This window comes from Hibiscus syriacus, unplaced genomic scaffold (assembly GCF_006381635.1).
Source record: "Hibiscus syriacus cultivar Baekdansim isolate YM2019G1 unplaced genomic scaffold, ASM638163v2 tig00004035_pilon, whole genome shotgun sequence".
NCBI lineage: Eukaryota > Viridiplantae > Streptophyta > Magnoliopsida > Malvales > Malvaceae > Hibiscus > Hibiscus syriacus.
The window spans coordinates 699052-711549 of NW_024061993.1; the positions used below are offsets into that span (position 1 = coordinate 699052).

The 12498-nt window shown below is 35.5% G+C and overlaps 1 protein-coding gene and 1 pseudogene across 1 annotated transcript; one reads left to right on the top strand and one right to left on the bottom strand.

Annotated features, from left to right (window-relative positions):
• The first annotated feature begins 5705 nt into the window (after positions 1–5705).
• Positions 5706–6496, top strand: LOC120186862. The gene is made up of 2 exons (XM_039190699.1): positions 5706–6275; positions 6401–6496. The coding sequence occupies exon 1, from the start codon at positions 5796–5798 to the stop codon at positions 6270–6272; it is 477 nt and encodes a 158-aa protein (XP_039046630.1). The 5' UTR covers positions 5706–5795; the 3' UTR covers positions 6273–6275; positions 6401–6496.
• LOC120187063 lies at positions 6370–7351 on the bottom strand (annotated as a pseudogene).
• Between the last annotated feature and the right edge of the window lie 5147 nt (positions 7352–12498).

Below are 12498 nucleotides of genomic sequence, written 5' to 3' on the forward strand. Positions count from 1 at the left end.
CATTATCATTTTCAACAAAAATTAAATGCACCGAATTCTGCGCCCATTCAACCGAATTCAGTGCCCCTTAATTGACTTTCAACAATCTCCCACTTGAAAACTGATTTTAATCTGTCTTCACACCTCGATCGATACAGCATCATTTCATGTCTTGATACTATAGCATGCCAACTGAAGCTGAACACAACTTCAGTTTGTCCGTAGTCACCGTCTTTGTTAACATGTCTGTCGGATTTTGAGCTCCACTAATCTTTTAAAGTTTCAAAATCCCATCTTCCAGAAGAGACCGGATAAAATGATATCGCAATTGTATGTGCTTTGTCCTGGAATGAAAAGACGGATTCTTCGCTAGATGGATAGCACTTTGACTATCGCAATACAAGACATTGTTTTCTTGTTTCTTGCCTAACTCTTCCAAGAAACTTTGGAGCCAAACCATCTCTTTGCTGGCTTCCGTAACAGCGAAATATTTTGCTTCAGTTATGGAGAGAGCAACTATCTTCTGTAGTTGAGAAACCCAACTCACTGCAGTACCTCCTAGAGTATAGACATACCTTGTAGTGTTTCTTCTGATGTCAACATTTCCGGCTAAGTCAGCATCTACATAGCCTGTTAGTATCGTATCTCTACCTTTGAAACAAAGTTTTTTGTTTGTAGTACCCCGCAGATATTTGAGGATCCATTTGGCTTCTTCCCAGTGTACATTTCCTGGATTATTCATGTACCTGCTAACAGCTCCCACTGCATGAGCAATATCTGGTCTAGTACAAACCATGGCATACATCAGACTTCTAATTGCTGAGGAATACGACACCTTTACCATGTGTGCACGTTCTTCCTCCGTCTTTGGTAACTGTTCTTTGGAGAGTCTAAAATGAACACCTAAAGCTGTACTTACTAGTTTAGCATCTTGCATGTTGAACTTGGAGAGTACTTTGTTGATGTACTCAACCTGTGATAACATCAAAGTCCCTGACTTTGTGTCTCTCTTAATCCTCATCCCAAGAATCTGCTTTGCAGCGGCCAGATCTTTCATTGCAAACTGCTTCGACATTTTTTGCTTCAAGTTTATAATCTCTTGCATGTCTGAGCCTGCAACGAGCATGTCATCAACGTACAACAATAAAATAATGAAGTTGTTGTCGAACTTCTTGATGTAGCAACAATGATCTACTTGGCATTTGGTAAAACCACCACTACTCGTGAAGCTATCAAACTTCTTGTACCACTGTCTAGGAGCTTGTTTTAAACTATACAAGCTCTTCTTCAACCTGCATTACTTTATCATAGCACTCTGGTTCACCATTGTCAGTCAGCAACAAGTAGTGCAAAGAAGGTGAATAACGCTGGGTTGGTTTAGGAATTATAAAGGAGCGTCTCAATTCTGGTGCGTCTGGTTCTTCTTGAACTTCTTTAGAACTGATCTGAACATCATTTCCAGAAATCTTCTCAAACTCAGCATATTCCTTTGTTTCAGCTTTGGTATTGGAGCTACTTGATTCTATGGTTGACTTGTCTTTGTACATCACATTCACATTGAAAATGACATCTCTGTTGCTGATGATCTTTTAATTTTCATAGTCCCAAAACTGGTAACCGAACTCATCACCACCATAACCAATAAAGACACATTTGTTAGACTAAGCATCAAGTTTACTTCTTTCAGCAGAAATTATATGTACATAAGAAATACAACCAAACACTCTTAAGTGTGAAAGGTTTATTTCTTTTCTACTCCAAACTTCCTCTGGTCGTCATCCAAGGGAACTGAGGGCCCACGGTTTATCAGGTAAGCTACAGTGTTGATAGCTTCAGCCCATAGCAATTTGGGCAAGCCGACATGTATCCTCATACTTCTAGCACGTTCATTCAGAGTTCTGTTCTTGCGCTCTGCTACGCCATTCTGTTATGGTGTCATGGGAACTGTTGTCTCCATCTTAATCACATTGTTTGCATAAAATTCTTTGAATCTACTATTTCAATATTATTCTCTATTATCATACCTCAACCGTTTGACTTTCAAACCAATCTCATTTTCCACCATGACCTTCCATTTTCTGAAGGTATCAAAGACTTCTGATTTCTTCTTCAGAAAATAAACCCACACCTTAGTTGTAGAACCATCGATGAAGGTGACATAATATAGTGAGCCTGCAAGAGATAGAACTGGAGATGGTCCCCATACATCAGTATGAACCAACTCTAATTTTTCTGCCTTAGGTGTCTTGCCAATCTTTTCAAAACTGACTTTCTTTTGTTTTCCAAAGATGCAATCCTCACATAGTTCGACATCTATATTATTTAGATCCGGAAGCTTCTATTTTGACAAAAGTGTCTTCATCCATTTCTCACTCATATGGCCAAGCCTTTGGTGCCATATGTTTGATTTTCCATCAGCATCTGCTACTGCAATGATATTCTCCAAGTTTGAGGTTACATGGAGAGTACCCGTCTTCTTACCACGAGCAATGCCGAGTGCTCCTTTGGTAACCTTCCATTCACAACCTAAAAAGGTTGTACTATATCATTCTCCATCAAGCCGTCCTACAGAAATCAAATTTCTTTTGAGGCCAGGAATATGTCTCACTCCTTTCAGCTTCCAGGTGGTCTGGTTTGGCAACTTTAATCGGATGTCTCCTTTTCTGACGATCTTCAAGGTTTCATTATCAGCTAGATGAACTTTCCCAAAATCACCTCTGACATAGTTCTCCATGATTTCTTGAATTGAACTGTTGACGCTTAGAATTATGGCATCACCTATCTCCTCTGTTATGTTGGTAGATTCCTATGCGTCGATATCTTTCTTCGGTGCTTGACAATCTCTTTTAAAGTGACCCTTCTTGCCACAATTATAACAGTTAAAATCTTTATTTCCTGTTCTTGATTTTCCCCTTCTAGATTTCGATCTGCCACGATTTGGATTTCTTTTTGAAGTTCTCACTCTAGACTCCGTGTGCAAGGCTGATGAGCTTGATGCTTCACCCGATTCACTACGTCAAATTTCTTCACTCAATACCAGATCCCGAACATCGTCGAATTTCAATTTACTGTTTCCCGACGATCTGCTGACTGCTGTAACAGTAGCATTCCAACTGTCTGGTAGAGATGATAAGAGAATTAAAGCTCAAACTTCATCATTGAATTCAATTTTCACGGAACTCAACTGGGTTGTGATTGTGTTGAGTTCATTTAGGAGTTGAGCCATTGATGCCCCTTACGCCATCCGCAAATTGAATAATCGTCTCATCAAATGAACTTTGTTTGAGGCCGATGACTTCTCATACATACTGGAGAGAGCCGCCATAAGACCTGTCGTGGTCTTTTCCTTTGCTATGTTGAATGCAACATTGCGGGATAACGTCAGTCGGATAACTCCGAGGGCTTGTCTGTCGAGAAGAGCCTAGTCTTCATTCTTCATGCCCTCTGGTTGCTTTCCTGGGAGAGGTTGATATAGATTTTTCTGGTACAGAAAATCTTCAATCTGCATCTTCCAAAATCCAAAGTCCGCACCATCGAACTTCTCAATTTTCACTTTCCCTTCGTCTGCAGCCATCGCTTCCACTCGAATTTGGCTTCGTTTAGATCGTTTCTGACAATTTATACGAACCGCCGTGTATTACAACACCTCCGTCGACAAATTCATATCGCCGATAAAATTTTCACTATTCACGAAATTCACCATTCATGTAAATAATAATGAATAGTAACATCGTAGAAAAACCGACAAAATTCACTACCAAAAGCTATGATGTCAGTTGTTGGGAAATAAACGAGTAATTTTCCTATTACCAGATTAGTGAGAATGTGAAATAAAAGCGGAAAAATAATACCTGAAATTGATAACGGAGTTCAACCAATTATGCCTACATCTCCGGACTGCTGTAGATCTTTTACTAAAGAGAGAAAATTTACAGGTGTTTATATAACACTCACAACTCACAAGAAAGCTCTCTAAACTCTTTAGTATTGGGAGAAAGAAATGATTTGGGATGATTTTGAAGCTAAATGCGTTGAAGCTTAAGGACTAATCTTGTAAATACCCTAAATTATAGGGACTAAAATGCAATTCCCCCATTATTATTTTCAACAAAAATTAAATGCATCGAATTTGATGCCCAATCCACCAAATTCGATGCCCCCTTAATTGACTTTCAACAGGTAACTGCATCCATATCGATTTAACTGATATCTCGGAAGCTTTCACCAATTACTTCAAGCAAGCTTTTAGTGAAAGACACACAATCAATTTGGCTAGATAGGACATGTGTTTCAGCCAACTACATTAGGTTGTAGTTAGTTTGGAGAGGTTTTTTTCTTTGGAAGAAGTATGGTCTGTCATATCTTCTACTGATGGCTCGCCCGCTCCAAGTTCGGATGGCTTCAACATGCACTTCTTCTAAAATACTGGGATGAAATTCAAGTCGATGTGTTGGATTTTTTAGCAAGTTCTATGAAGGAAACAATTTTGACATGGCGTTGAATTATTTGTTCATAATGTTAATTCCCAAAGCGAAATTCCCATCATCATTGAAAGATTATCGACATATAAGCCTTAATTGAAGCGTGTATGAAATTCTCGTGAGGGTGCTTGCAAGAAGATTGTCGTTATGTATTGGGGAAATCATTGATGAAAACCATTTTTCTTTTTTCTCCAGCAAGAAAATTCTTGATTATGCGTTAATAACAAATGTGTAGACACCCACTTTCGTCTGAGGCTTATTTAATATATATATATATTAATATTATATTTTATCTTTGTATTATAGTTTAAATAGATGTTAGTATTTCAATTAGGATTTAAAATATTATTTAAAATATTATTTTATTTTATCTTTGTTTTAGATATTTTAGTTTAAATAGTTTTAATTAGAATAAAATATATTATTTTAGGAATTATCTTTAACTTGTTTTTAGGAGTTTCAAGTCTATAAATACCCTCTAAGGGTGAGTCTAGGCGGACACACATTTGAGAATAAAATCTTCTTTTTCTCTCTAGCTTTCTCTCTATTTTCGCATATTCGTTTTCAAATATGCTAAGTATGACATTGGTCATGCTTAGCTAATTTTCTTTTAAGCCGAGGGCTAAAACGAAAGCTCAATTCCAAACGTGAGAATTATAAGAAGGATTGACTTATTGAAGCACATTCGACTTCCTAAGAACACACTTAGCAAAATTGTTTACTAAGAAGAAACTGAGATCGAAATCAGTTATTGTTGAAACAACATAATTCGAGTCGGCAGCGAAAAATTATCCTTGTAAGCCAACGTGTTTGAAGAAAAAATATGTTTCGATGATCCGAGGAATTTGAGGCAAAGCTGAAGTCTGAGGTTGCTTTCATTATAAGTTTATCTTTATCTAAATCTCTTTATATTATTTATTTAATTATTTTCTTTTATTTAATTATTTTCTGTTATTTAATTCTTATCTTTTATTTTAAAAGAAGTTTAATTATATTCATTTTATAGTTAAACAAGGATTAAGCTAAATGTTAAAGAAAATATATTAATTTAAAAATGTTATAACAGTTACAGAAAAATTCAATATAAAGTTTAATTATTAAAACAAAAAGTATTAAACTTAAATGACTAAAATAAGAGAAAAAAGAAAGTTAAGTGGCATATTTGTATAATTTACCCAGAAAACCCTGTTGAACGCCATAAAAGGGGCCAAATTCATTTCAATGGCTATTGCTTTATATCTAGTGTGTTCTAATTGCGAAATTCAGCAAAACCCGAATTCTGCCGTACCTCCGATTATCTAAAGCCAAATACTTTTTTCCCGACAACCTTTGAAAATGGCGGTGTTCCTGAACATGTCTCAGATTAAGTTTTCCCCGAATAATCTCCAACGAATTCGGAATTTCCCCACCACAACCTTCATCGCCAACAAGGTCCACAACATCTCATGCGCCAAAAAGAGCCTCAGCGACTCAGCCCTGGCTTTAGATTTGGCCATAACCGTGGAAAAGATTAATACCCATTTGGAGGATAAAGAGAAAGCCATGAAGAAAAGCAAAGGGTTGTTGTTTGCAGAGTTGTGCCAGTATTTTTCTTTGCAGGAAGAGGAAATGAACAAGAAATGGACGAAGATGAAAGAAGATGAGAAATGGGTTTTGGTTAGCAAGTTTGTTGATGATTGGGGTGTTTATTTTCATCCATTATCTGTGAGATCGGTCAAGGAAATGGTGGATGAATATTTGCAGGATGACAAATCTGCTTCACCTAGGTTTCCTGGTTTGAAAAGAATGTTGGGGATTTCAGAAGATGCTTGAATTGTATGAAAATTGTAGTAAGCTAGTTGTTTAATTGATAATTGCTTTTTCAGTTTTAGTTATTGTGCTATACCAGATGGTTAATCTTTATAGTTGTTTATTCATTTTCATCATATCCTTTTATGCAGTTGATTAAACCTTGAAAACGTAATCCATGGGTGTACACAGAATTTCTTTGTATGTATATATACACAAATGGTTTATTGCAAAGAACATGCGGACAAGGCATTAGCATTGGTGGATTTTGTTGTGTCTTGATCTCTACTCACAGGACATACAAATATCGAGTGAAACTGGAGGTCCTCTCCTAACACCACTAGGACTGGTAACTGTTTGATTTCTTGCCACTCCTGTCTCTTTGCAGCCACTGCATTAGCCAGGTTCAGCACTTTAGGCAAACCTCCAACGCTAGCTGCTATGGCCATATTCAATCGGCTCCAATAGGACTGCCCCTCGAGACTGCAAAACTGTTTCGTGATCTCCTCCGTAAATTCTTCCCGTTGTGTTGGAGCGGTTAACTCGACATGAGGGCAGCTGTTGAGCTTTCCTACCAATATGATGCAGCAAATGGGGCAAGGTAAGCTCTAGCATATGTGCATCAGCTTTATTTCCTTTCTTTACCATTTCCACATATTGAAGCCTGTGAAGTTTTAGCTCAAATGCTCTACACAAACCATTTTGGTCGAGCTTCTCAGTATCGGCAGCGATCCGGTTCAGAGCAGGCTCAAGGTCCTTTAACCTCGTAGATTCAAGTACTTGATACATTTGTAGGAAATGAGAACCAATCAAAATTGCCTTTGGTTCTCCAACTTCATCAATGAGGAAATCTCCAAGGTCAAACAAACCTTCCACATTCCTTGTAACTGGTTGAGTGGACCAACAGTATCGAGCTTAAGTTTTTAGCTCAAAAAGATTGAATTTCAGATAAACAGTAGACCCATGATCATTAATAGCCTTGATTTTTGCCAATACCTGATTAATTTCATGGCCAACTTGATCAACTATTTCTTGGGATTTAGAGGAGGATAAGTTCTCTTAACAACACGGTCAAATGCATCTTTTCCGGTGTCCAGTTCCATTTCTTAAACTTAACTTGATGACAGTTTTCAGCAGAAAATAAAGTGATAGAACATCTAATTATTAGACAAAACGTTAATCTGAAAAATAAAAACGATAAATAATAATAAAATAAATTGATATTATTATTGAATCGAACAAAACAGAATAAATATAGATTTTAAATCGAAGAACGAAATTATCTACCCGTATGTAGACATAAATCATAAAATCCAATGATAGAGTTCATTGAAGTATATTTACACAATTTCGTTAAGAAAGAAAAAGATGATGCAGAAAGTCACATTTCTTAAAATATATGATAAAATATTGGCATAAGGCAATAAAATAACCCTAATGTTTGACAGTAATATCAAACTTGCCCGTATTGTTTTTTAACATTTGACCATTGAACGTTTAACTTTGGGTCAAAAATCACCCTTGATGGATGGAAACCTTCAGTTAACTGACGATCAACGCCAGATGCTGACGGAGCAAGCACACATGGACGTGGAAGCTAACGTGACATGTCCATGTCGGAGATAATGACACGTGTCACTCTCTTATTGTTTTTGTTTTATGCAGCTATTAAAAAGGGAAACAAGGGTAAGATGAATTGAACCTAGATAAAGGCTATGGAATAGCACAACCTTTGCCATTAGAGCAAGCTCCTTATTTGGTTAAATAATGAACTACATGATATTTAATAGATACTCTATTTAAATTTAATGGAAAAAATTAAAACACTTGTTTATACTCTCCCCTCGTCATCACTACCCCCAACATCTTCTTCTTCCTCTTCATCATCATCATCATAATCAACTTCCTCATCTGAAACATTCTCATCCTTGTCATCCTCGTCATCCTCGTCATCATCTCTCCCTACTTGCTCTATACGAAACATGTTGGCCTCATGGCTCTGCACATTTACTCTTCTACCAATTTCAGTCTATTCTTCATCAGCATCATTGTCATCATCATCATCTTCATCCTCATCAGCAATCCCTTCCTCCTCTTTACTATACCCATTATTCATTCTGTTGGGTCGTTCCTCTCCATCGATTTCCCCACTCCTTGGATCCTCCCCCTCTTCATCTTTATCTTCATCCTCCTCATCTGATTATTACCTTTTATTCCCCTTATCTTCCATTTTATCCAAATATTTCAATGATTTAATCAAACAAAAACTCTAGAACGATAAAACTTAACTCTGGTAATTAGACACTGATAAAGGTCGAGCGAAACAACTTAAGCTGAGCAAGGAGGGCAAGATCCTTAATATATTGAATCTGATTATTGGATAAGTCGAGGTCTTGAAGCGAGTCGAGGCCACCTTCAACGAGGAACTCATGTCCACTGATTATTCTGTTATCAGAAAGGATAAGCTTATGGAGATTTTGTAGCCGAGGAAATTGTTCTAGGGATTAAACCCCTATGTTAGCGATGGAAAGTTGTTCATGAAGACGTTAACGATGATGAAAATGAAGAAGTAGGCAACCTTTTTCTCATGGCCATATAATAAGATTCAAAGGGATCCTCTAACTCATCTAATTCAAATTCATAAACATTTGATGAGTTACGAGTTGCCTATGATGAATTAGTGTTAGAATTTGAAATCATGATTTCAAAACACAAAAAGATTCATTCAAAATTTAAAATTGAAAATGACTCACTTTCTAAAACTAATAGTGAACTTGAAAGCAAAGTCAATGATCTACAAGAAAAATTAAATATTTTTGAGGAAAAAATTTTAGACTTACAAAATTTGCTTTCCAAAGTTCATGAGGATAATCAAAGGAAAATTGACAATCTTGAGAAAGAAAAGGCTAATTCTGACAAAATCATTAAAAATAAATTTGAAAGAAGAGATTACTCCAAATCAAATTTTTTTAAAAAATAGTTTTTACTATAAACATGCTTATTCCCCTAAATATTTTAAAGGAAAATTGGTTAACAGTATATGGGTCCCTAAAGGACTCATTGCTACTAATGATAATGATATCCTATCTTTATAGATACCTAAGGGGACTAAATTACTTGAAACTAACATTAATGGACCCAAAAAGATTTAGGCACCAAAAGTTGCATAATTGTCTATTGTAGGTGTGTTGGAGAAAAGGTGAGCAATGTCAAGGTATTTAAAGGCTCTAGACACACTAAGGAATGACACTTGAAGAAAGGGAGACTTAACCAATGTTTTTAAAACCGGACCGGACATTGAACCGGTGAAGGTACTGGTTCACTGGTTCAACCGAGTTCAACCGCGGTTGAACCGGATTTTATATAAAATAATATAGTTTTTTAATTTTACATAATATTCAAAGCAATATTAATATATATGTAACACTTTTTTTAAGTTTACAATATTAAAAGGTATAAAAATATCACAAGTCATAACATGTATAAATGAAAAACCATAAAATCAAGTGAAACAAAATGATTCAAATCAACTACAACATAATATTTAAGGTAAAACATATTAAATAATAAATACAATTATATAACTATAATCAAAAAAATAAAATTGGGGTTTAAAAAAATCATAACAAATGATGTCATTTGGTTTAATTGTTTTAAAAAAAACAATCTCACATGGCTAAGAAACATAGAAGAGTATCCCAAAAGTTTAAAGAGTAAAAATATGAGAACAAAACAATCCCACATGGCTAAGAAACATAAAAGAGCATCCCAACTTACTTCTATAAATAATAGAGGTAATTTGACATTCAAAATCATGGAGCCTTTTGGTGAGCACAAAGCGAACTATTCTTTCGCTTCAATTGAGCTCAAATTTTAGGCTTCAATTGAGCTCAAATTTTAGGCTTCAATCGAACTTCTAAATTTGTTTTTGAGTTCGAGTCTTTTCGATTTCAAGTTTTAATATATATTTCGAGTTGATAATTTTTAGCTCGTGAGTTTTTGAGTCGAGTTGAGCTTACTTTTAAAGTTTTCGAGTTCGATTCGAGCTCAGCAATACTCGAATTTGACTCGGCTCGTTGAACAAACGATGTCGTTTGGTTTAATTTTTTTTAAAGAAAAAAAGTGAACCGGCGGTTCAAATCGGTTTTGCCGATTTTCAGCCGGTTCACCCCGATTTTCCCGATTTTCAGCCGGTTCTTCCAGTTCTTTACCGGTTCTGTGCTAATCCGGTTTTGGGAGTTAACAGGACCGGACAGGCCACCGATTCACGGTTCAACCGGTCGAACCGGCCGGTCCGGTCCGGTTTTAATAACATTGGATTTAACAAATCAATCTTAATTCAAGTGGTAAAATATTTCAATTTCATGCAATTTTGTACTTTTATGTGATTACATATGTTTTTGTGCTTGAATATGTGTCTCCAATTAGTTAGGTGGAGTTAATATTGCATGAATTGTATTTTTGTGGCCTTGTATGTTTAATTTGTTATCCTTTGGCCTTAAATTAATCATTGTGGTTTGTTTTGGACCTTATTTGTTATAACTAGAAAATTCTTTAAAAAGTCCATAATATACACTTTAGTAAAGCACCTAAAAAAATTAATTTAGTACCAAATTATAATATTTAATGCTTAAATAAGTTTCTAGTGCATTCTAAAGTCTTAAATTCAATAGATGCTTATTTCGGAAGCTTTTGAGGGTTAAGAATGTCAAATTTGACATTTTCGAGCACTTGGTATTGAGACTAAGATATTGGTATTGAGACTAAAAATTCCAGTGTTGAAAATTGGTATTGATACCGCATGAGAGTATCGATATCGGTTAGGCAGTAATGATACCATTAATCCTGATATCGAGATCGGAACCTCTGTACGCGTGAGAAAGTTTCTTTTTTTCTCAAAAATACCCAAACCTTTCACTTTATCAAAACCCTTTACTAGCCCTCTCTCAAATAATCTCTACTAAAATTTGTTTCCACTCAAATTCATCATCCTTGCATAATATCAAGTTGATTTACTTCATGGGACTCATAAAAAATCCATCTTTTTCCTCAATGAATGAACCCAATTTTAGTTTTTTTTTCCTTAAAAAATCATGCTTAAAATCCATTTTTAACCAGGTTGTTAAATTGCATTTGGTTCTCGAAACGATACATATGTTGTTTAAACTTCCTTTTATTGCATTAACAACATGCTTTGCTAAATTTTTTAAAATTATTTAAATAAGGTTTCAAAAGTTTTCAAAGCTATGTAATTTTTGAACATTTTTAATAAAATTGATTGGTTTATTGGGAAATATTTTGCATGTTTTTCTTACAGGAGGTTAACCCATTCACCAATTTTTATCTGGAATCATTATTTTAGGTTTGTCCTCCAAGTGTTCGGTTAAATTACCCAACGAATATTCCTAATCCGAAAACACTTTTTTTTTCATCCCAAATGGCTCCCAAAACTTCCAACAAGCGTCCTAGGACTAGTGGGACTACCAATCAAGGTCAATCCTCTGTCCCTGCAAGTTTTGAGAATGCTTGTTTAGGGACATTAATACTCTTGGTCAATTCAATCGCTTTTACAAAACCAAACTAATCCGTTCTGAGCGTACCATTGACCCTGATTTTTTTATATCGATGGTTTACCAATTCGCTATCTTTGAAACTTTCACTCGTGGGGTTGGTTAGACATTTTTAGCATTCCTCCCAAGGTTACTCGAAACCTTGTCTGTTTTTTCTTCTCAAATGCTATTATTGTTCATGACGAAAATAACGAGCACATAATTGTTGGGATTGAGTCGTATCTCATGGGAAAAACTTTTACTCTTAGTCCCTCTTCCATCGTTGCCCACTTAAATATCATTGATAATAATGATGACCCTTTCAAAGAAAATTCATTTATTCAAATTGAAAGATTCCCAAATGTTAGCCATGCCCATATCAATTTTTTCGACCGAGTATTATTTTTCCTCCACTATAGGAAAATATGTTTATAGCGGCATTTTTAGAACAAACGTCGCTAAATACTCATAATTTAGTGGCATTTTTATACAAACGCCGCTAAAGACTATACTTTAGTGGCATTTTTACACAAATGCCGCTAAAGACTGTACTTTAGCAGCATTTTTAGACAAAATGCCGCTAAATACTCATACTTTAGTGGTGTTTTTAATACAAACGTCGCTAAAGAATGTACTTTAGCGGTGTTTGTATATACTTGTACTTTAGTGGCGTTTTTATACAAACGCCGCTAAAGACTCGT